At 44.2% G+C, this 25,040-nt stretch overlaps 2 protein-coding genes across 9 annotated transcripts in view; one reads left to right on the forward strand and one right to left on the reverse strand.

The window, feature by feature from the left end:
- The window catches only part of LOC132390452 (zinc finger protein 271-like), a gene marked incomplete at its 5' end in the record, with an annotated part of 135,808 nt that overhangs the window by 17,462 nt on the left and 93,306 nt on the right, over positions 1 to 25,040 (forward strand). The gene's annotated exons all lie outside the window — the stretch shown is intronic.
- LOC132390451 (gastrula zinc finger protein XlCGF26.1-like) lies at positions 6,072 to 23,914 on the reverse strand. Of its 8 annotated transcripts, XM_059963062.1 has the most exons (5): positions 23,098 to 23,914; positions 21,651 to 21,809; positions 19,723 to 19,833; positions 18,822 to 18,988; positions 6,072 to 8,269 (listed from the first exon to the last, which is right to left on the reverse strand). In XM_059963062.1, exon 5 carries the CDS (start codon positions 7,854 to 7,856, stop codon positions 6,129 to 6,131), a length of 1,728 nt encoding a protein of 575 aa, XP_059819045.1. In that variant the 5' UTR covers positions 7,857 to 8,269; positions 18,822 to 18,988; positions 19,723 to 19,833; positions 21,651 to 21,809; positions 23,098 to 23,914; the 3' UTR covers positions 6,072 to 6,128. The 8 variants fall into 8 exon arrangements, with proteins under 8 accessions (XP_059819045.1, XP_059819043.1, XP_059819049.1 ...); XM_059963060.1 differs by lacking the exon at positions 19,723 to 19,833 and having other exon boundaries at positions 23,694 to 23,914; XM_059963066.1 differs by lacking the exon at positions 19,723 to 19,833 and having other exon boundaries at positions 23,319 to 23,914.

The following is a 25,040-nucleotide window of genomic DNA, read 5'->3' on the forward strand; positions in this document are numbered from 1 at the left end:
GCAATGCGATTGCAGCAGGACACAAACAAATTTGAAGAACGATCAAGAAAGTGGCAGATGGAATACAATATTGGGAAAAGTACGGTAGTACATTTCGGCAAAAGGAACAATAGTGAACTGTTATGTGATTGGGGAGAATGTTCAAGCCACAGAAGTACAGAAGGAAACCTGATGATGATGATGATGATGTCCTCGACTCAGGACTGACTCGGGGCAGCGTCGGGCATTTCCATGCCTTACAAGGCGCGAATCGGAAGGTTGTGTAGGGAGCTTCTCCTCACATAGACATTTCACAGTATTTTTCTTTATTTTATGAGGTCGAATTGCGAGCTCAACACTCAACCCGGCACGGATGGAAAGCGTACTCGGGAGAGGACCGACTGTATTCAAACCCGGGAACCTCCGTTACGGAGTCCGGCGCTGACGTCACTACGACACCAGGACCTTGGGCAAGACTCCCAGAAGATTAACTTCCGGGTTGAGTCTGTGGTAAAGAAGGCAAATACAATGCTGGCTTTATTTAAAGTGAAGTAGAATATATCAGCAAGGAGATAATGCTGATACTTTACAAGACACTCCTCAGGCCGCACGTCAGAACATAAGAAATGGGAGCAGGAGTCGGCCATTGGCCCATTGAGTATGTCCCGCCATGCAATAAGATCATGGCTGATCCGTCAGGAAACTCAGCTCCATCTACCTGCCTCTTCCCTATAACCCTTCATTACCTTATTCTGCAAAAACCTATCGAACTCTATCTTAAATATACTTCGTGAGGAAACCTCAACTGCTTCCCTGGACAGAGAAGTCCACAGATTCACCATTCTGTGGGAAAAGCAGTTTCCCCTCATCTCCGTCCTAACTCTTCTCTCCTGAATCTTGAGGCAATGTCCCCGAGTTCTACTCTCATCTACCAATGGAAACAACTTTCCTACTATCTTATCTATCCCTTTCAAAATTCTGGGTATTTCTAAAAGATTCCCTCTCATTCTTCTGCACCCCAGAGAGAAACGTCCCAGGCGACTCAATCCCTCCTCATCCCTGGAATCAAACTGTTTCACCTTCTCTGCATTGCTTCCAAAGCCAGTACTATATATCCTTCCTCGAGTATGGAGACCAGAACTGGACACAGTACTCCAGGTGCGGCCTCACCTGTACCCTGTATAGTGGCAGCATTACCTCCCTGCTCTTGAATTCAATCCCTCTACCAATGAAGGCTAACATTCCGTTAGTTAGAGTATGCGGGACTTCTATCTTAGAAAATGTGTGTTATCATTGGAGAGAGTCCAGTGGATCTTCAAGAAGACGATTTCGGGAATGAAGGGGTTAAGCATGAGAAGCGTTTGCCAGCTTTGGGCCTGTATTCCTGCACTGACTTATGTTTAGTAAATGTGGGTGGAGGGTGTTCAGAAGCTGCAGAAGGCTGTAAATCTCGTCACCTCCATCTTGGGTACGAGACTACAAAGTATCCAGGACATCTTCAGGAAGCGGTATCACAGAAAGGCAGCGTCCATTATAAAGGACCTTCAGCACCCAGGACATGCCCTTTCCTCACTGTTACCATCAGGTAGGAGATACAGAAGCCTGAAGGCGCACACTCAGTGATTCAGGAAAAGCTTCTTCCCCTCTGCCATCCGATTCCTGAATGGACTTTGAAAGCTTTGGACACTCTTCAATATACAGTATTTCTGTGTTTACACATTTTAATAAAATATTCATCACACATAATTGATTTACTTGTTGATTATTGTTTTAATTAGTTTATTATTATTATCTATGCCAGAATATGTATTGCATTGAACTGCTGCTGCTGTCAACAAATTTCAAGCCAAATGCCTGTTGTAATAAACCTCATCCTGAATCTTGAATCTCACTGAAACCCACTGAATGTGGAAAAGGTCCGGATAGGGTGGATGAGGAGAGGCCTTTTCCTATGGTGGGGGTAGCCATAACAGAGGGCACAGCCTGAAAGCGGAGGAGCAACCTTTTAGAGCAGTTGAGGAGGATTTTATTTAGTCAGAGAGCAGTGAATCTGTGGAATTCTCTGACACAGACGGCGGTGGGGGCCAGGTCTGTGGGTACATTTCAGGCAAAAGCTAATAGTTTATGGATCAGTCGAGGCATTACAGGATATGCCGAGGAGACAGGTGCATGGGGTTGAGTGAGAACCGGGATCAGCCATGATAGAACGGCGGAGCAGACTCAATAGAGCTGAATGGCCTAATTTTGCTCCTATGTTTTATAGTATTATTCTGCATGTGTCTTACACAGTGAAGATTGACACAAAATACTTGTTACATTCGGCCGCGATTTCTTTGCTCTATTACTAACACGCCAGCATCATCTTCCAGTGGTACAATATCAACTCTTCCCTCTCTTTTACTCTTTATATATCTGAACAACTTTTGATACCTGATATTATTGGATCACTTACCGTAATTTTTCATCATGTCTCTCCTGTGTGTGTGTGTTTTATTTTTGTTGTCTCCTGTTGGTTATGTAAAAGATTTCCAATCCTCTCACTTCCCACTGTTTTCTTACTATATTACATGACCCTGCTTTTGCTTTTATCAAATACAGGAGAAAATCTGTGGATGCTGGAAATCCAAGTAACACATACACAAAATGCTGGAGGAACCTGGGAGGCCAGGCAGCACATATGGGAAATAGCAAACAGTCGACGTTTCGGGCCGAGACCCTTCATCGGGACTGGGAACAAAAAAGATGAGACGTCAGAGGAAGCAAGTGTGGGGGTTGGAGGGGTGGAAGATGTGGTAGGTGATGGGTGAAACTGGGAGAGGGGAAGCAGTGAAGGAAAAATCTTTGGATTTTATTTCCTTAACGATTCTCGAAAGATCAATGCTAATGCCTGCACATCACTTCAGCCACCTCTTTCAGATCTCTGGGGTGTACACTATTTGATCTAGGTGACCTATTTACCTTCAGACCATCTCTGTATCCCAAAGAACCTTCTCCCGTGTAACGTAACTTTACACATTCTGACCACTGACATCTGGGACTTCCATATTCCTGCCAGTGTCTTCGAGAGATAAGAGTGACGTACAAGACTTATTCAGTTCATCTGCCATCACCTTGCAGCCCCACCCCATTTCTACATCTACAGCATCATTTTTCAGTGGTCCGATATCCACTTCAGCCTCTCTTTTACACTATATGTACCTGAAGAAAAAATTGGTATCCTCTTTAATATTGCAGGCTAGCACATCTATGTATTCCATCTTTTCCTTCTTAATTATTTTAGTTGCATTCTGTTTGTTTTTAAAAGCTTCCCAATTCTCTAACTTCCTAATAATTTTTGCTCTGTGCCCTCTCCTTGGTTCTTACATTGTCTTTGGTTTCTCTTTATCAGCCACGGTTTTCACACTTTACCTTTAGAATACTACTTGCTCTTTGTGATGTGCATATACCCTGTGCCTCCCGAATTGCTTCCAGAAATTCCAGCCATTGCTGTTCTGTTTTCATCCCTGCCCGTGTTCTTTTCAAATCAATTTTGACCAATTCTTCTCTCTTGCTCTCTTTTTAAATCTTGTTATTAATTTTAAACAAACATAAATGAAACGTGAATACAAATTGTTTGGGAGTACATATTTAACAGTTTAAATAGACATTCAGATATATAATAATAAAAATAGATAACCTCCCAAACTCATAACATTGATGAACAAAGAAATAAAAAGAAAAAAAAGACCTCAGAAAAAAAAACACTAACCAACATGGGCCATTCAATAATGTTAAGTACGTATACAGTAGTGCTAATAACTCCGAACCTCCATCCAAATAATTAAATATAATATAAGTAAGGTTTAGGAAAAGACAATTCAACTCATATGAAAATGTTTCATCATTTCCATCGAAATACATCTTTATGTCATCAGGGACGCACCTTCTGAATTCTTCAATTAAAACCAACTCTTTCAAGCTGTTAAAATCATCATACATGATCAGATGTGCACCAGCAGTCAAAACACACAAATTTCTCATAAGCAAATTCTGTATGTCTGGTTCATAGATTTCTTCAAATTTCTAAACTTTTGCCTGTCTGCTTCTGGGACCAACTCGTAAGGTTTGAGCACAGCCTGTTTCACTGGCTCATAATGTGTGGTGCGTGACCATGTGGTTAAGGTGGTGAACTAGCGATCTGAAGGTCATGAGTTCGAGCCTCAGCCGAGGCAACTTGTGTGTCCTTGAGCAAAGCACTGAACCACACACAGCTCCTGCACATTTATAGCCCAGTGGCGATGATTGGGGCAGCATAAATAAGTAAATAATCAGCTGCTTCAGCTACTGTCAAAGCAGAATAGGCTTGCTAAGCCTTCCCTTTAATTACACTTTGTAAGAGAATTTTCTGTCTGTTTTTCTGCCTTTCCAGCCTGAAACTGTCTCTGCCTTTCCAGAGCCTCCATCTTCAATTTTTCTAACTTCTACTGGAGCTCAAGCTCACTAGGTTTACTTTCAGGAAACACCTCCAACTCCTCCACTTTAAACACACCCTCAGATACATAATGTTCAGCTGTTATCCTCTGCATCACTGCCCTCCTCATTGTCAATTTCACCTCAGCAAGTATTAACGTTCTAGCAATACTCAACAACTCAATCCTTCTGGTGTCCTCTAATGCCTGAGAGGTTCACACTTCCAGATATCTATCAACATCCATTGCTGCTGATTTTCCACACACAAATTAATCAAAAGGGATTTCCCCAATGAAATCCATATTAAATCAATCCTTAAATTTGTTCATATCCCAGATGCAGGCCCCATTTTGTTACAAACCGTAACGCTTTAGAAATGAACCAGCAGCAACAGACTACTCCCAGTGGCCATACATTTTAATTCCATGTCCCATTCCCATTCTGATATGTCTATCCATGGCCTCCTTTACTGTCAAAATTAATCCAAACTCAGGTTGGAGGAACAACACTTTATGTACCGGCTGGGTAGCCTCCAACATGATGGCATGAACATTGACCTCTAACTTCGATTAATGCCCCTCTTCCCCTTCTTACCCCATCACTGACATATTTAATTGTTTGCCTGTTTTCCATGTCTCTCTGGTGCTTCCCCCCACCTTTCTTTCTCCCGAGGCCTCCTGTCCGATGATTCGTTCCCATCTCCAGCTCTGTATCACTTTCGCCAATCACCTTTCCAGCTCTTAGCTTCATCCCACCACCTTCGGTCTTCTCCTATCATTTTGCATTTCACCCTCCCCCCACCACTTTCAAATCTCTAAGTATCTTTCCTTTCAGTTAGTCCTGATGAAGGGTCTCAGCCTGAAACATTGACAGTTCTTCTCCTTATAGATACTGCCTGGCCTGCTGTTTTCCACCAACATTTTGTGTGTGTTGTTTGAATTTCCAGCATCTGCAATTTCCTCATGAGTGTTACTTTTATAAATATAACTAGCAAACTATTGAGCTCGGGGGAGACAAGGGTTGGAGTCTTGAGATGGTAAAGTATGAAAGTTCAGTTCAACCACAGAATAGGTGATGAGAGAGATATTTGTAATCCAGGGTAAATGTTGAGAGAAGGCAATTATGTCGTATTCCACAGGTTCCATGGTGGTAAAATGAGACCAACAGTCGCTGTAGATTTTATCTGTCATCCTTCTAAATCCACAAACTAATTATCACCCGAAGTGACTTATCATGAGGGGTATCGTCTTCAAATGAATTACCACACCACAGCCAGGCAAGGGTTAACACATAAGTGGTCTCTGCAGGATAAACCAAATCAGATCCACTCCTACGGATCAAATGATGTGACAACCACACATTTGAGTACGGTGAATCGATAATTAGCCCATCCTTGTGGGCAAAGGAAAGTTCCAAACAGTGGCCCTTGGCCACTAGTTCCCTGGTTTCGATTCTTCCATTTTTCCTCCTTCGTCTCCATCTGACTCTGTGTCTGTGTCCTCGGTTAAAACTAAACAAGCTGCATGCGATGTAAACAAGCTGCAAGTCAGACACATTTGCTCTCTCTCCCTCTCCCTCCCTCCCTCTCTCCCTCCCCACAGCAAACAAAACCTAGGGATTCATAACAATGATCACTCCCCATTCTGAGCTGACAGGTGTGCCAGTAGGTGGGATGACTGAGTGAATCCTTTCCCACATTCTCAGCAGGTGAACGGCCTCTCTCTAGTGTGAACTCGCTGGTGTGCCAGTAGGGTAGATGACAGAGTGAATCCCTTCCCACAGACTGAGCAGGTGAACGGCTTCTCCCCAGTGTGAACTCGCTGATGTACCAGTAGGGTAGATGACTGAGTGAATCCTTTCCCACAGACTGAGCAGGTGAACGGCTTCTCCCCAGTGTGAATTTGCTGATGTACCAGTAGGGTAGATGACTGAGTGAATCCTTTCCCACAGACTGAGCAGGTGAACGGCTTCTCCCCAGTGTGAACTCGCTGATGTACCAGTAGGGTAGATGACTGAGTGAATCCTTTCCCACAGACTGAGCAGGTGAATGGCTTCTCCCCAGTGTGAACTCGCTGATGTACCAGTAGGGTAGATGACTGAGTGAATCCTTTCCCACAGACTGAGCAGGTGAACGGCTTCTCCCCAGTGTGAATTTGCTGATGTACCAGTAGGGTAGATGACTGAGTGAATCCTTTCCCACAGACTGAGCAGGTGAACGGCTTCTCCCCAGTGTGAATTTGCTGATGTACCAGGAGGGTAGATGACAGAGTGAATCCTTTCCCACAGACTGAGCAGGTGAACGGCCTCTCCCCAGTGTGAACTCGCTGGTGACTCCGTAAGTCAGATGACATATTGAATCCTCTCCAACACACTGAGCAGGTGAAAGGCCTCTCCCCAGTGCGAACTCGCTGATGACTCTGTAGGGTGGATGACCGAGTGAATCCTTTCCCACAGACTGAGCAGGTGAATGGCCTCTCTCCAGTGTGAACTCGCTGATGTCTCTGTAGGCTGAATAAATTAGTGAATGTCTGCCCACAGACTGAGCAGGTGAACGGCCTCTCCCCAGTGTGAACTCGCTGATGATTCCATAGGTTGGATAAATGAGTGAAGCTCTTCCCACAGACTGAGCAGGTGAACGGCCTCTCCCCAGTGTGAACTCGCTGGTGACTCCGTAAGTCAGATGACATATTGAATCCTCTCCAACACACTGAGCAGGTGAAAGGCCTCTCCCCAGTGTGAACTCGCTGATGACTCTGTAGGGTGGATGACCGAGTGAATCCTTTCCCACAGACTGAGCAGGTGAATGGCCTCTCTCCAGTGTGAACTCGCTGATGTCTCTGTAGGCTGAATAAATTAGTGAATGTCTGCCCACAGACTGAGCAGGTGAACGGCCTCTCCCCAGTGTGAACTCGCTGATGATTCCATAGGTTGGATAAATGAGTGAAGCTCTTCCCACAGACTGAGCAGGTGAATGGCCTCTCCCCAGTGTGAACTCGCTGATGTCTCTGTAGGTTGGATGACTGAGTGAATCCCTTTCCACACACTGAGCAGGTGAACAGCTTCTCCCCAGTGTGAGCTCGCTGATGTCTTTGTAGGTTGGATGACAGAGTAAATCCTTTCCCACAGACTGAGCAGGGGAATGGCTTCTCCTCAGTGTGAACCCACTGGTGAGCCATTAGGTCAAATGACTGAGTGAATCCCTTCCCACAGAGTGAGCAGGTGAACGGCCTCTCCCCAGTATGAACTCGCTGATGTCTCTGTAGGTTGGATGACTGAGTGAATCCCTTTCCACAGACTGAGCAGGTGAAAGGCTTCTCCCCAGAGTGAACTCGCTGATGTACCAGTAGGGTAGATGACTGAGTGAATCCTTTCCCACAGACTGAGCAGGTGAATGGCTTCTCCCCAGTGTGAACCCGCTGGTGAGCCATTAGGTCAGATGACCGAGTGAATCCTTTCCCAGAAATTCAGCAGATGACCAGCCTCTGCCCGGTGTGGTGTGAACTGATTGGTGTGTTCACAGGTGAGAAGACCGACTGAACCCCTTCTCACACACAGAACAGGTGAATGGCCTTGCCCAGTGTGTGAACCTGCTGATCTAACTTCAATTGTGATAACCGAGTGAATCCATTCCCACTGTCTGAGCAGGTGAAAGGCCTTTCTCCTGTGTAAGTTACAGGTGTGACAGTTGGTCAAATGACCGAGTGAATCCCTCCCCACAGTCTGAGCAGGAAGGATGGTCAATTGGATCCCTTGCTCCACTTGTTAAATATCTAGACAGAGACAACAAAACTGGTGTGCCGTGTTTGAGCTTCCTGGAGACGAATTCCTTCTCAGTTTTAACCTGTAAAAAGATTTACAAAATCCATCAATGGGTGTAGGACAACATTTCAGATGAGACTACTTGAGTTGCCAAGGTTTCATCTGGTATCACACTGTTACAGTGAGGTTAAACACAAGTTGGACAGAGAAATCATCTCCTGACTGGTCAGAGTGCTGGTATCTGGAATGACCATCAATTCCCTGATGCTCTTCCTGTCTCTATAAGAATGGGGCATTTCTGCCATCTCCTGGCTCAGTTTGACTCTTTCCGTTGGTATTATTCCCTGTTCCTGCTGAGCAGCATGGGTTCTTCGCCCCACAGTAACTGAAACACTCTCACACAAATAGTCTTTCTTGACGTGTATTGGAGTGTTATATATTGGAGTATAAATTTTGCTGGACCAAAACTATGCAGTCAGCTTTGACTTGCTATTTGCTATGCATGTACCGAGAATGAAATCTTAGGAATGTAGAAGACAAAGGTGTGTTAATGAGGGGTAGCTGAGAGATGAAGATTAGAATATGATTAAATCAATTGGTAGAAACAATGGTGGCAAGATGTACGTGTAGTACGTGTGATTCGCAACTATAGATTGATTACATATGCTAATACAACTGGACAAGTACTATAAAAAATGCTGTGTCCGAGGATCGGGTGGGGGGGGGGGGGGGCAATCAGCGACTAGCTCAATGACTGTCTCAGCTTTGATCTGCAAATTAAAATTTAACCCTTCTTGAAGAATCTTCTGCGTCTCCTGGTCATTTGTGAGGCACGAAAAACCACGACATAATTGGCGTCAGGAACAGGAACGGAAATAGACCCGCAGAAAGGAAACGGCAGATTGTGGATGCTTCCCAGCCCTCTGGGGATCCCCACAAGGCTAACAGAATTAAGGATGCACCCAAACAAAAGGTAATCGCTTTCTGCGACAATTTGGACTAAGAATTCGGTTGGCTTTGGGGAGGTCTTGGAGTCTCTGAAGTGTGGAACCACTGCCGAAGGGTCTCTCCGGTCCAAAGAATCTGGCAGAGTTGGGGGTTAACAGAGGAGGCTCAGAGGATTGATCAAGAACACTGCAGTGAGGGTAAGTACAAATAATTTAATAAGACGTTAAGAAAAAGTCCACGTGGTGTTGGTAGATCACTGTAGGTATCGCTTCGTACGAAACGAAGGGCTGAACGGGCAGGGAAAGGAAATTAGACTAGGCGTAGAATTAGAGTAAATTTAGTAAAGAAAAAGTCCATGTGGTGTTAGACAAGGCGTAGAATTAAAGTAAATAATATTATCCAGTAAACAAACTGTGAATCTCTGAAATACCTTAAAAAGAGAGAATAACCTGACAGGTAAAGGAATGGCAGTAGAGATTCTGAGCAAAAAATTCCTGTTAATTAAATATGAGATCACAAAAACTTCAGAAAAATGGGGAAAAGAACCAAAAACCTGGCCACAAAGTGGCCAAGAGAAGGAAAGTTTGATGTAAGCTTGTGCAAAGATATGGAGGGACTAATTAAAAAATTACAAACCAAAAGATAAATCTAAGCAAAGAGGACAAAAAAGAGAACGAGAAATGGAAGTGCAAAAACTCTTCAGAATGGAGGGGGAAAGGCTGAGGGGGACAGGCAGAATATTGATTACAAGCGAGGAAGACACTAAGGTGCCGGAGAAACACCAGAGAGAGAGGAGGGTACGGTGAGAAGCTGGCTTCAGCTCCGCACCCGGATGCGAAAGAAACAGAAAAGCCCCCTCCCTATAATGCGGAAGGAACCCCTAAGCAGTGCCCCCTGCTGACGAGAATGGTAAACATGCAGGAAGAAGTACAGGTTTGGGATAATGAGGAGGAAAAAAAAACAATACGAGAAGGAAAAAGCGGCGATATGGAAAGCGATACAGGCAGAAAGGATAAAGATAGAACAGGTACAGAGAGAAATGGGAGAAGAGATTGAACGGATAAAATACTTGAGAGAGGAAAAGGAGAATGAGGAGTATCGGTTATTCTATAGAAATAAACAGACTAGAAAAGAAAGTAGCTCATCAGAACAGGAAGAAAAAGAAGGTGACTCATTGGAGGAGCAAGAGTTAAGTAGAGAGAGAGAGGATGCGAGAATTTGGGGGAAGAGGGAGGAGGCATAAGCCTAGAAGGGCAGATGGAGGCGGTAGAGGAACAACTTGCAGAAGTAGAGAGAGAGAGCTAGATAAGTTACTCAGAGGGGATTGTCAGGAGAGATGCGAAAAATACCAAGTATAGAATCAAGACAGAAAGGAAGGACTCCACAGGGAGACCAAGGGAAGAAGAGGACCCCAGAGACATTTGTGTGGGAGGCAGTAAAGACATACCCTGAGACAGATGGGGAGTCAGGCGAGGAGGAGAGCCAGGTCAGGTGGGAAGAAGGAGGAAGAATGATGCCTTTGTTAGTTAAAGGATCAGGACAAGTGCAGTATATCCCTTTGGGATCCCAGGACCTAGAAGGGCTGAAAACCACTCTGCCCAATCTACATGAAGGAGCAGGGAAATGGATTAGAGCCTTTGAAGAAGAAACAGCAGGATGATTATTGGCTATGGGAGATTTGAAGGCACTGTTGATAAGGTTGATGGGAACCTCCAAATTTAACAAACTAATGGAAATGGCTGGCATAGTAAACTCGAACGACCCAAGAACTGATGGAGATGGGTTTGAAAGAGTGAGGCAGAGGGTATGGCAGGCTTTACCCACCCAAACTGGACCCCAAATCCTTAAAAGGGGATCCACTGGGAGACACTGAAAACCCAGCAGCCTACGTCCAAAACCAGTTGAAAATGTGAAGACTGGAGACTGAACAAGAGGTGGAGAATAGCTTATTTATGACCTCACTGTTCCGACATAACATTTTGGATGCAATGCCTCGACAAGTAAAATCCAAACTGGAGGAAGTGGTTGGGCTGACGTCAATGACCCCACAAGTATTTAGAGACCACATAGTCCATGCGGTTGAGAAATACCGGAAAGACAAACGAAGGTTGGCTGAGCAGCAGGAAGAGGTGCAAAGAATGTTAATACAAATGCAGCTTGAAGAACTCAAAAAGAAGGAAAAAGAGAAAAACAAAAAGTTGCTGCCAGCAACCACCGGTTCGAGGACAGCCATCGAACTGGACAAAGCACTGCTATATGGAGGGACCGATCATACTGTAAGACAAGGGCTGGAAAACCACATGCCAATAATCATCTTTGGAGGAGCATTCCCACAAATGCCCTATCAGGAACAGACTAAATTCAAGCAGCCCAGACAGGACTGGAAGTCCCAAGGAGGGGGGCAGAGGAGCTATGGGCCGAGGGGACCAGTGAAGAGACAGGGGGAAAGAGAGGTAGAGAGATTGTGCTGGGTATGCAATCAGCCAGGTCACATGAGAAGAGATTGTCTGTTTACACCATGGCCTGTCACACACCAGCAGGAACTGATAAGGGAACTAAAGTTTAGTCAAGGACAAGCCCCCACAGGCCCAAGCGGACCTGCGAACCCCTATGCGAGGTATTAGGGGTGCCCCGAGATCTTGAGTGGGAAGGGACATTACCCAATGATAAGGGAGGCAGATGAGGAACCCATTGTTCAGGTTATGTTAGAAGGACAACTGACACCAATGATGATAGATACTGGAGCCACGTACACTTGTGTACAGCCACAGTCTGCCCTTCACCTTCCCATGTCAGGAAAGTTTATTAAGACGGTAGGGTTCTCGGGGAAAACACAGTTGACACAGTGCATGGCTCCAGTGCGGTTGAGAATGGGAAATAAAGAAATTGTTTTGCCGGTGCCAGTATTTAAAGGAACTCCAATTAATTTGTTAGGCAGAGATGCCTTATTGAAATTGGAATTAAAATTAGATTGTACTAGAAATGGGCTGAGTGAGGAAAGAGCAGGGGCTCAATTGATAGTGCGAGAAGACAAGAAGGCTAATGTCTTTTGGATAGGAGACATCACAGATCAGATTCAGGAAACCTGGGAGAAATGGAAAAAGGGCACCCAAATCTGAGCTACATTGTACAGTGATTTTTGACAAGACTCAGAACAGGGAGTTCGAGGAGAGATGGCAACTGAAGGCATCTACCCAACAGCACCTGGAAGGGGAGGCTGTGATAATTGGAAAGCAAGGGGCAGCTTTACAAGTTAAGTGGAACACCTTATTAGAAAAATGGTACAGGATACCGGAGGCTGTGCCCCACATAACGTTGTTGGTAAACAAGGGATATCAGTCTAAAGACTTAGGACCCTTAGTTAAGAGTGCTGAAACCGTAACAGTGTGGAGGAAAATCACGCCCGAGGTGTGGGTATCAGAAGACGACAATTGCATTAAAATAATGGTAAGTGTAGATATGGTAGGGACAGTGAGAGAGGTCGAAATAACTCCCCAACCAGACCTGACCTTGCTGGGAAAGGAAAGAGGCCAGCAGAAAGATAAAAGGTTCTATGAGTTGCCGTCTATTCTGTGGTCACAGCCTGACAAGGACGTAGGGAAAATAAAAACAGCTCGTCCGGTGGAAATAAGGCTGAAAAAAGGAACAATTCCACCCAGGAGACCACAATACCCACTAAGTCCAGAAGCAGAAGAGGGAATAGCATCGACAGTGCAGGGATTGCTTGAAATAGGGGTGCTTAAAAGAACAAACAGACCATGTAATACCCCGTTGCTGCCGGTCTTAAAAGCAGATAAATCTAAGTGGAGATTGGTGCATGATTTGCGAGCGGTAAATGATGTGGTAGAGGACTGGCCAGCGGTAGTCCCCAACCCACACACGCTTTTGACTAATGTCCTACCAGAAGCAAGTTACTTTTCAGTGATTGATTTGTGTTCGGCTTTCTTCAGCATTCCTCTAGCCGACCAGTGTCAGTATCTGTTTGCATTTACTTACAGAGGTGCTCAGTATACCTATACCAGAATGCCGCAAGGATTTAAACATTCACCACACGTTTTTAATCAGGTGTTGAAGGCAGACCTAGAGGGCATGCCATTGGAAAGTACATTGTTACGGTATGTGGATGACCTGTTGATTTGCTCCCACAGTAAGGAACAGTGTGAGCAGGACACTATAACTCTGTTAGAGAAGCTGGCATACGGAGGACATAAAGTATCCAAAAAGAAACTGCAATTTTGCACGCAGCAAGTGGAGTACCTAGGCAGGGTAATATCCAAGGGAGTGAAGGCGAGAGCACCAGATCAGATTGAGGCAATAACTAAGGCCCCCAAACCCCAGACTGTAGGGCAGATGATGACGTTTTTGGGAATGGCAGGGTACAGCTCAGATTGGACAGGAGAATACGCTGAGATTGTGGCACCTTTGGGAAAGATAATGAAAGAAGCAGGACATACAAATTTGAAGAATGGCTTACAGTGGATTGGAGAGGCGGAGATAGCTTTCAATACTATTCAGCAGGAATTGCTGTCAGCACCAGCATTAGCTTTGCCTGACTACGAGAAGGTTTTTCATTTGTATGTATCCAACTGACAGGAGGGTTATGTCACAGCGGTTTTAACACAAGAGACAGGCACAGGAAAAGCAAAACAGCCGATAGCAGACTACAGTACGAGACTAGATGAGGTGGCTCAGGGGTATCCACCCTGTTATCAGGGATTGGCGGCGCTGTACTATGCATACGAAAAGGCGTCACCTGTCACCCTGGGCTATCCTGTGACTCTGTCCACACACCACAAAGTAGCAGAATTGTTGGAAAGTGGGAAATTTGTGCTAACGCCAGCCAGGATAGCAGCGGATCAGATGCTATTGACATTTCCTGACATATCAATACAGAGATGCACTACCAGTAATATAGCCGATTTTGGCCCTTTGGACTATGAAGGCGAATCCCATGATTGTGTAGGGAAGACGATGGCATTTGCCAAATTGAGTGCAGATTGACGGTCAGAACCTCTAGAGGATGCAGATAAAAAGGTTCTGTTCAAAGATGGCTCTTGTTATAGGGATTATGATGGAAATCATGCAGGGTTCTCGGTAGTACAGCAGGATCAGTCGAGGTATAAGATTATTAGGATGGAGTCCTGTCTCCAACCGTGTTCCGCCCAACTAGCGGAAATCAAAGCCCTGACAGCTGCGTGTGAAATGATGGAAGGTGAGAAAGTAGACATCTATACTGATTCGGCATATGCTCATGGAGTTTGGCATTTGTTCGGGGCAGTGCGGAAGCAGAGAGGTTTTAAAAAAAGTAGCGGAGATCCCATACAACATTGTCAGCAAATTCTAGACTTAATAAAAAGCTATAATGAAACCTAAAGCATTGGCTATAGTAAAATGCCAGGCACATAAAAAGGCAAATGATGTAATTACAAAGGGAAATCAAGCTGCGGACGAGGCAGCCAGAAAAGCGTCTGGATGTACATCAGCTGTCATTGCCCCCCAGGTAAGCCTAGCTCCAGAACCTGAGGTAGAGGACCTAATTGAAATACAAGGTAAGGCAACTTTGGCAGAACAGACAATGTGGAGACGGAAGGGGAGCCAAGCAGAACCCGGAAGGCTTGTGGAGCATGGAAGACGGTTTGTTGGTAGCGCCCACCCCTCTACTGACGATTCTGATTTCAGAAGCGCATGGGATTGACCATTGTGCATTGGGGGAAGTGATAAAGAAAATAAAGGATGGTTTTTGGTCACCTCATTTACAGGCTTCAGTGGACTTTGTCTTGTCACAGTGCGAGGTATGCGAACAGAATAATGTTCGGAAAGGAATTACAACCCCAATAGGTCACATTCCTGTACCTGAAGGACCATTTAAACATCTAGTGATTGATTACATAGATATGATAAAGACAGCGAGAGGGAAAAGATACATGCTGGTCGTAATCGATCGATTTAGCAGATGGGAGGAGGTGGTACCTTCAAGAGATCAAGGGGCAAAGACAGTGGTAAAATTTCTGACAAATGAAGTGATCCCAAGGTTTGGAATACCGACAGAAGTTAGCTCAGACAATGGTTCAGCTTTTATCCAGAAAGTGGTCAAATTGGTACTACAGGCACTGAGGATAAAGCAAAGATTTGGATATGTAAACCACCCTCAGTCACAGGGCATGGTAGAGAGAATTAATGGAACCCTGAAAGCCAAACTAAATAAAATTTGTGCAGACACTAAACTTAATTGGGTTGATGCTTTACCGTTAGCATTGATGAGTTACCGCATGCAAACTAATCGAATGACATGCCTGACACTGCATGAGATTGCTGCAGGCTGGGAAGCTATCATACCTGTGATAGGGGTAAGCAAAAATGTTGAATGGATAAACTATATATACTATAATCAGCAGAGATTCATCAACTACGATGATGCACTGGAGGCCTTAGGGCAACAGCTAGATGCAACTAGCAGGATGGCGTGGCAAAACAGACAGGTTCTGGATTGGCTTTTGGCAGAAAAAGGGGGTGTGTGTGTAATGTTTGGAGAAGAATGCTGCACTTTCATACTGAACAATACTAGCCCAGAAGGGTCTTTCACCAGAGCAATGAATAAATTAAAGAATCTGCGGTCGGAGGTCAAACATAATGCAGGATTTGGACATCAGTTCTTTGGTTGGTTGGAAAGTAGACTCGGAGCATGGGGAGCATGGCTGACTAAAATTGCAATAACTGTCAGTATTATATTGTTGAGCTGTGCGCTTGTGCTGTGCTGTTTTCTTCCTTGTCTCAAGTCTTCCTAGTGCGTGCTGCAACCAAACAATTTCCGATGCTCGTGGCAATTACTGAAGCAAGCTTAGTGGAGAAAGAAACACCGAAAATGTATCGTTACAGCCTGCAACACCTGCAGGATGAACAAGAGCAAAACGACAGTGTGGGAGTAGATTGTAAGGGCTTCAGAGTCTTTTTCCCTGTCTCAGGTACAAGGGGACAGGTTTTTGGCTCAGCGGCCCAGGGTAGCAGGGAGAGAATACTTTGAGGTCTTGGCGCAGAAAATTATAGTTTACCCGAGATTTGGGAATAAATGCTTGAGTTTATTGAGGCTTTTGTGCGCGGACTCTTAGTCTTCTTTCTCTGTGTGAGAAAGGGGGGATATATTGGAGTATTGGAGTATAAAAATATTATGGAGTATAAAACTTGTATCATTTGCTGTGTAACTAGTCAGTTTGCTATGCATGTCAATTTAGTAGAATGAAGTCTTAGGAATGTAGAAGACAATGGTGTGTTAATGAGAGGTAGCTAAAGAAATGTAGATTAGAACATTGCTCAGTTCTGAGTTTATTATTTGCTGTGCATGTACCCAATTTGGTAGGAGACTGAAGTCTTAGGAATGTAGAAGACAATGGTATGTTAATGAGAGGTAGCTAAGAGATGTAGATTAGAACATGATTAAGCCAATTGATAGGAACAATAGGGACATGATGCATGTGTAGTACGTGTAATATGCAACTATAGATCGATTACATATGCTAATACAACTGGACAAATACTATAAAAAATGCTGTGTCCAGAGATCGGTGGGCAATCAGCGACTAGCTCAATGACTGTCTCAGCTTTGATTTGCAAATTAAAGTTTAACCCTTCTTGAAGAATCTTCTGTGTCTCCTGGTCATTTGTAAGGCACAAAAAACCACAACATAATTACCCCACAGGGGAAAACAGGGTTGTCACCAGCTGAAATCATTTCTGGACGGCCCATGAGGACACCCTGGGAACAAAGTCTCAGGATTAAAAGCAAAGTGAATAAGAATAAGGAACCTTGGTTCTCGATGGATATTGGAACTGATGAAGAAGGAGAGAGATGTATGACATGTATAAAAAACAGGGATCGGTACTTGAGGAGTATACAAAAAGTAAGAAAATACTTAAGAAAGAAATCAGGAGGGCTAACAGAAGACATGAGGTTGCTTTGGCAGTCGGGGTGAAGGATAATCAAGAGCTTCTACAGGCATGTTAAGTGCAAAAGGATAGTAAGGGATAAAATTGGTCCTATTGAAGATCAGAGTTGTCGGCTATTTATGGAACCAAAAGAAATGGGGGAGATCTTAAATGTTTTTTTACTAAGGAAACTGGCATGGAGTTAATGGAAATAAGGCAAACAATTCGTGAGGTCATGGAACCTTTTCAGATAGAAGAGGAGCTTGCTATCTTGAGGGAAGTCGGAGTAGATAAATCTCCAGGACCTGACAAGGTATTTTCTTGGACTTTGAAGGAGACCAGTGTTGAAATTGCAGGGGCCCTGGCAGATATATTTTAAATTTTGTTACCTACGGGAGAGGTGCCAGAGGATTTGAGGATAGCTCATGTCGTTCTGTTGAATAAAAAAGGCTCTAAAAGTAATTCAGGAAATTATTGGCCGGTAAGTTTAACATTGGTAGTGGGTAAATTATTGGAAGGAGTACCAAGAGATAAGATCTACAAGCATTTAGATAGACAGGGACCTATTAGGGTGAGTCAACATGGCTTTATGTGTGGTAGGTCATGTTTAACAAATCTATTAGAGGTTTTTGAGGAGGTTACAAGGAAAGTGGATGAAGGCAGGGCAGTGGATGTTGTCTGTATGGACTTCAGTAAGGCCTTTGACAAAGTCCCGCATTGGAGGTTAGTTAGGAAGATTCAGTCACTAGGTATACATGGTGAGGTAGTAAATTTGATTGGACATTGGCTCAAAGGGAGAAGTCAGAGAGTGGTAGTGGAGGATTGCTTCTCTGAGTGGTGGCCTGTGACTAGTGGTGTGCCACAGGGATCAGTGCTGGGTCCATTGTTATTTACCATCTATATCAATGATCTGGATGATAATTTGGTAAATTGGATCAGCAAATTTGCTGATGATACAAGGATTGGAGGAGTAGTGGACAGTGAAGAAGGTTTTCAATGCTTGCAGAGGGATCTGGACCAGCTAGAAAAATGGGCTGAAAAATGGCAGATGCAGTTTAATACAGACATGTGTGAGGTATTGCACTTTGGAAGGAAAAAACAAAGTAGAACATACAGGGTAAATGGTAGGGCACTGAGGAGTGCACTAGAACAGAAGGATCTAGGAATGCTGATACAAAATTCCCTAAAAGTGGTGTCACAGCTAGATAGGGTAGTAAAGAGAGCTTTTAGTACATTGGCCTTTATGAATCAAAGTATTGAGTATAGGAGTTGGAATGTTATGGTGAGATTGTATAAGGCATTGGTGAGGCCGAATTTGGAGTATTGTATGCAGTTTTAGTCACCGAATTACAGGAAGGATAGTAATAAGGTTAAAAGAGTGCAGAGAAGGTTTATGAGGATGTTGTCAGGACTTGAGAACTGAGTTACAGAGAAAGGTTGAACAGGTTAGGACTTTATTCCTTGGAGCATTGAAGAATGAGCGGAGACTTCATAGAGGTTTACAAAATTATGATGGGTATAGATAGAGTGAATGCAAGCAGGCTTTATCCACTGAGGCTAGGGGAGAAAAAAAACGAGGACAGGGGTTAAGGGTGAAGGGCAAAAAGTTTAAAGGGAACATTGGGAGGGCTTCTTCACAACTGGTTCTGAAAGAGGCATAACTGGTTCTTCCGGGCGCATTCAGTCTCACTGCCAATCATTTCCTACCTTCCTTTGTACAGGTATGTAATGTCTAAAGGACCAGTGTTTGAGTAAATGAGACTCACCAAACTTTCTCCTGACTGAATCACTGGAATCTCCGAGTCAGATGGGTTCTCTCCAGTCGTGCTCTCAGTCCTCGGGCTGGTTCACTTGTTGCTGTTCCCACGTCTTCAGTCGTGGTTTGCTTCCAGTTGCGGTTTTTCTTCCAATAAATCTCTCACCACAGGTCTAACTTTAACCACAGAGATAATGAAGCACATTAACAATAAAAAGGAGAACCAAACATTTCTGCTTAATGTTACTCTGAACAGCACTCACTGACAGTTAAACACTGAAGGCAGATTTAATGATCTCTGTGAACCATCTTTTATTTTCCCTCACATGTTACAGAATGATATGGGATAAGAAGGAGCCATCATTCAATCATGGTAAGATATATGACACAGGAACAGAATTAGGTGATTCAATCCATCTGGTCTGCCCACCATTCAACCAGGGCTGATTTTTATTCCAACATATTCCTGTCTTCCTCCAGTAACACTGAAGCTACTTAGCAATCATGAATATATTAATCTTTGTCATAAATATACCCAAATGGCATCCTCAACCAACCTCTACGGCAAAAAATTCCACAGATCAGACATCTTTTAGCCAAAATTTTTTTCTTATCTCAGTTTTAAAGAGAAGTATCTTTATTCTGAGACTGTGCTGTCAGATCACAGACTCTGTCTAATGGAAACCTCCCCTCCCTTTCCAGTGTATACAGGCTTTTCAGCATTCGGTAGGTTTACTTAACCATACATCCTTCCACTACCACCACCGTCCCTCTGAACTCCATTGCGCACAGGCCCAGACCCATCAAATGCTCCTCACACATAAAGCCGATCATTCCTGAGATTGTTCATGTAAACCTCATTAGCAACAACTGCACTGAACACATTTCAGCAATAACAGACAAAATGGTACCAGATAATTGACAGGGAAAAGCTGTGCTTTCTTTACTGATGTTCTATCACAGGACGAGTCATTTCCATTTCCAGGTTAAATCAGGTCCATTTCAGGAAATACAAATCAGTCCTGGGTAAATGTAATAAAAAGAAACTGGAATTACCAGAAACACTCAGCGGGTAAGGAACAGCTGTGGGATCTACAATTCAGGTTAATAACGTTTCATCAGAATGACTTCAAACATTTTCAGATTTTAGTGCAGATCTCCAGCAACTTGAAATTCTGCTTGATTTCCACCGATTTTACTTGGATCAGAAACTGATATCCCAGGACCCAACCTCACAGAGTCGCACAGCTGAATCTGCCACTCACCGACCCTGAGAGTCTCTTGGACTCGAGTCCCATGCTTAGTGACGATTCCTGGGGTTACACCCATTGCTACTTGTCATCTATGTCAATAATTTGGTTGAGAAAGTACAGGGTATGGGTAGAGAGATTGCAGCAAGTTCAAACAATTACTTTTTTTGAAAGAGAGTCAGTATAAACACTCCCCTCTCTTTCCCTCTCCCCACTCAGAACTGACCAATAGCGACTTCAGAAGATGCAAGAGTAACCACTGTAAGGGAATGGGAGTGGTTTCAAAGGGCTGGCCTGCTGGAAGCACATTACCAGACCTGGAGTGATTGCAACTGGGTCTGTCAGAGGCATAACTGGTTCTTCAGGGCACATTCTCCAACTCCAACTATTTCCTACCTTCCTTTGTACAGGTATGTAATGTCTATGTGTGTTATGTGGTAAACACTTGTGAGAAGGGATACTCTGTGGAAATCACTGTCGGTAATACTTTGTGTGTTGGATCTGGATTGGGAGTACCTTGCGGAATCTACCTGTGTGTCAACCCCTACCTGGGTGGTCATTCCCTTTGCAGACAGTACCCCTGTGATAAGCTACTTTTAGTGATAATTCGTATGTGGATTTAGAACGACGACGGATAAGACCAACGGCGACTGTTTTCCTGTTTTACCACTGTGGAGTTTATGGAATTCAACGTAATTGCCTTCTCTCGACATTCACCTTCGATTACCAATATCTCTCTCTCGTCATTGATTCTGTGTATGAACTGGACTTTCATACTTCACCATCTCAAGACTTAAAGCTTGGTATTCCCTGAGCTCATTGGTTTGGGAGTTATATTTACACTTATGTGTACTCGTAACACCTTTAACTTTTGGTTATTGTGCTTAATTTGTTACATAATAAGTAGATACAAATAAAGACAGTGGTTTTAACATCAAAGAAGGTAAAAGGGTTAACACTTCATTAAAAAAATAGCAGCCTGTTTTTCTGACAGAAACTGCTGATGATCAACCAATGTGCTAAGCCTTGCTGAGCCATATTTCTTCTTGAGGGTAGCTAGCCAGGGTTTCAGGATGCTTATCTCCTTGTGCAATCATGTGTGGAGATAGGATAGCTTCAGTCTGTTCTGTGTGTGCAAGCCATTATGACTATTTTGTAATTTGTCTTTAGGGGCTGTCATGTAGTAAGTAGCTTTGGCTCCAGCCTGTCTTGGGTGGGGAGTATCTGGATGGATATATCTGGGCTGTAAGGGGAATTGTTGGTCAGTTAGTGAATTGAGTGGGAACAGACATCGACTGTTCCTGTTTGAGCGAGTAACTGAGTAAGCCCCGGTTACTTGGAATAAAGAGTTTGTACTTATATAGTCTCTAAGGGACTTTCTCCGGATTCGATTTCCACAGATTGAGAGTGGTTTTAAAGGGCTGGGCTGCTGGAAGCACTGTACCAGACCTGCAGTGATTGCAACTGGGTCTGACAGAGGCATAACTGGTTCTTCTGGGCACATTCAGTTTCACTCCAGCTATCTCCTACCTTCCCTTGTACAGGTATGTGATGTCTAAAGGACCAGTGTTTGAGTGAATGAGACTCACCAAACTTTCTCCGGACTGAATCACTGAGTCAGATGGGTTCTCTCCAGTTGATGCTCTCAGTCCTCGGGCTGGTTCACTTGTTGCTGTTCCCTCATCTTCAGTCGTGGTTTGCTTCCAGTTGCGGTTTTTCTTCCAATAAACCTCGCACCGCAGGTCTAACTTTAACCAGAGAGACAATGAAGCACATTAACAATAAAAAGTAGATCCAAACATGTCTGCTTAATGTTACTAAGAACAAATCTCACTGAAATTTAAACATTGAAGGCAATACAGTAATGATCTCAGTGAACAATCGGTTATTGTCCCTCACATGACACAAAACGATATGGGATCAGAAGGAGGCATCATTCAGTTATGGTAAGACATAAGGAACAGAATTAGGTGATTTGATCCATCCCATCTGCTCCACCACTCAACCATGGTTGATTTTTATTCCGACACCATATTCTTGCCTTCCTCCTGTAACCCTGTAGCTACTTAGCAATCTTGAATATATTAATCTCCGTCATAAATATACCCAAATGGCAGCCTCAGGCAAACTCTGTGGCAACAAATTCTACACTTCAGACACCTTTTGGCAAAAAAAGTTACTCAAATGAATTTTAACGGGAAGCATCTTTATTCTGAGACTGTGCTGTCAGATCACAGATTCTCTGCCTAATGGAAACATCCTCTCTGTGTCCACTGTTTCCAGACTTTTCAGCATTCGGTAGGTTTACTTAACCATACATCCCCCACCATCGCCACTGTCCCTCTGAACTCCACCCCCACCATCCCTCTGAACTCCAGGTCCAGAAACATCAAATGCTCCGCATACATAAAGCCGATCACTCCTGAGATTATTCATGTGAACCTCGTTAGCAACAACTGTACTGAACACATTTCCAGGAATAACAGACAAAATGGTACCAGGATAATTGACAGGGAAAAGTTGTGCTTCCTTTACTGATCTACTATCACAGATGAGTGATTTCCATTTCCAGGTTAAATCAGGTCCATTTCAGGAAATATAAACCAGTCCAGGGTGAATGTAATAAAAGAATAAAAGAACGTAATAAATAGAAGCTGGAATTACCAGAAACGCTCAACAAATAAGGAACAGCTGCGGGGAGAGGAACAAACTTTACAATTCAGGTTAATGACGTTTTGTCAGAATGATTTCAAACATTTAATTTTTAGTGCAGATCTCCAGCAACTTGAGATTCTGCTTGATTTTCACCGAATGACAGACTGGTGACAGTGAGGGGTGGGGGAATTTCCAAAGACAGTTTGAACGCCAGACTCACGGGTCTAATCCTACTGTTGTAAACACGAAAAAGCCGTTCCGGAGACGTCAGAACACACCAGAGCTACTGAATTAATGATACATACTACTGTATAAAACATTCAAAAATCACAAAGTTAGAAGAAACAACAAGAACTTTGTCATATATACTTTGACCCTCACCAAATTTTTATCAATACACCATAGAAAGATTCCCATCCGGACACCTCACGCTCTGCGTGGTAACTGCTCCGCCTGTGACTGTGAGAAACGGCAGCGACCTTTGGACACAGATCAGCACATCACAGAAACCATTCTCCCCCCGAGACTTCCCAGTCCCTCAGTAAAGCAGGCAGTGAAATCAAAGATCCCCAGAACCTGGGACGTTCTCCTTTCTCACCCACCCCAGTCCGGGAGAAGACACAACAGCCATAAAGCTCCAGGACAAACGCGAGGAGCCTCAGGAAGCGAGACGAGTTCGGGGAAGTTAATGGAGCTCAGTGGCCAAAATCACACCACGTGATCTGGCATCACAAAGCGGAGGGCGGGGCGAATCTGCGGCACACAGCCTCACGTGACCTGTCGGCCGGACTTCCATTTCAATTCTGAGGAAACAGACAGCCTGGGCTCCTGGTTTGGATCGTTCAATGCAGATTAAGTGAAGTCGACACATTTCTGACGAGCCCAGACAGTTGGGAAACAAATGAATTCCTGGCCCTCAGTTCGGGGCTCACGGCCAACATCGGATCTCCCCGCTCGGCATCGGTCTCAATACACACCGATGGGAAAGAGATATCTTCGGCCCGCAGACAGTGATCCCGACGGAAGAGACGATTTCCCGAACACACCACCGACCCACTTCAGCTCTGAGCGGAGAGGATAACACCGTCCACCCGGAGACTGTGAACATGCGCGAACAGATTGTTACATCATCGGGAGGCGGGGCCTCAGTAACAGACGCGCAGATGTTCCCATCTGCGGTTAAATGGGAGGGGCAAACGGGATCACGTGTCAGGATTGGTGACACCGCCCCCACCCAGGCCCCCATCCAGCTGCTCATTCGTCTGTGGAAAGAAGCAAACTTGCCGCTCACATCTCCTCTCACCTTAAATGTATTAGACATTTCAAACCCCAGGAAAAATATATCGTCTGTCCACTCTATCTATTCCTCTTGTAATCTTATAAACGTCCATCCACTCTCACCCCAGCCTGCGCCGCTCTGGAGAAAACAACACAAGTTTGTCCAAACTCTCGTTATAGCTCCTGCCCTCTAATCCAGGCAGTGTCCTGGTAAACCTCTTCTGCGCCCTGTCCAAAGCCCCGACATCCTTCCGAGAATGGGAGCGACCAGAACTGTATGAAACACTCCAGATGTGGTCTAACTAGTTCTATAAAACTGTGTAACGAGCTGTAACGTTTTAGAAACGAACCAGCAGCAATAGAGTTCACACTGGAGTCTGGTTTTGATGTTAAAGCCATTGTCTTTAGTAGTATCGACTTATAATATAGTAACAACGAAATAAAGGAAAGTTACCAGTGTAATGTGTATATATGTGTAAATATAATTCCCAGACTATCGAACGTGAGGGAACAAAGCATTGAGTCTCGAGATGGTAAAGTAGGAAAGTTCAGTAATACACGGAATAAATGATGGGAGAGAGATATTTGTAATCCAGGGTGAAACGTAGAGAAAAGGCCGTTACTTCAAAATAACCGTCGACGAAGTTCTTATCCGTTGAATCCGTCCACAGACGAGTTATCAGCGAAAGTGACCTGTCAGAGGAATACCGTCTTCCAGGGGTTACCACACAACATACCCAGGCAAGGGTTAACACAAGATATTCCAAAACCCACTCCTATGGATTATACGAAGTGACAGCCACACACATTCGTTGTGGTTCCGTGTACCGATGATTAACCCACTCCTGTGGGCATAGGAGAGTTCCAAGCCTCAGCTCTCTTGTTCAGTCCACAGTCAGCGCTGTCAGCCTGTGACTGACGTCATAGTCCCGCCTCCTCACACCGACGCTCTTAAAGAAACAGTCACAGTCCGACCTTTGAACTCAATGTTCCAACTAATAATGACAACCATGTCTTTTGCCTTCTTAACCACCCGATCAATCTGT

The sequence above is a fragment of the Hypanus sabinus genome, unplaced genomic scaffold, assembly GCF_030144855.1.
Source record: "Hypanus sabinus isolate sHypSab1 unplaced genomic scaffold, sHypSab1.hap1 scaffold_902, whole genome shotgun sequence".
Lineage (NCBI taxonomy): Eukaryota > Metazoa > Chordata > Chondrichthyes > Myliobatiformes > Dasyatidae > Hypanus > Hypanus sabinus.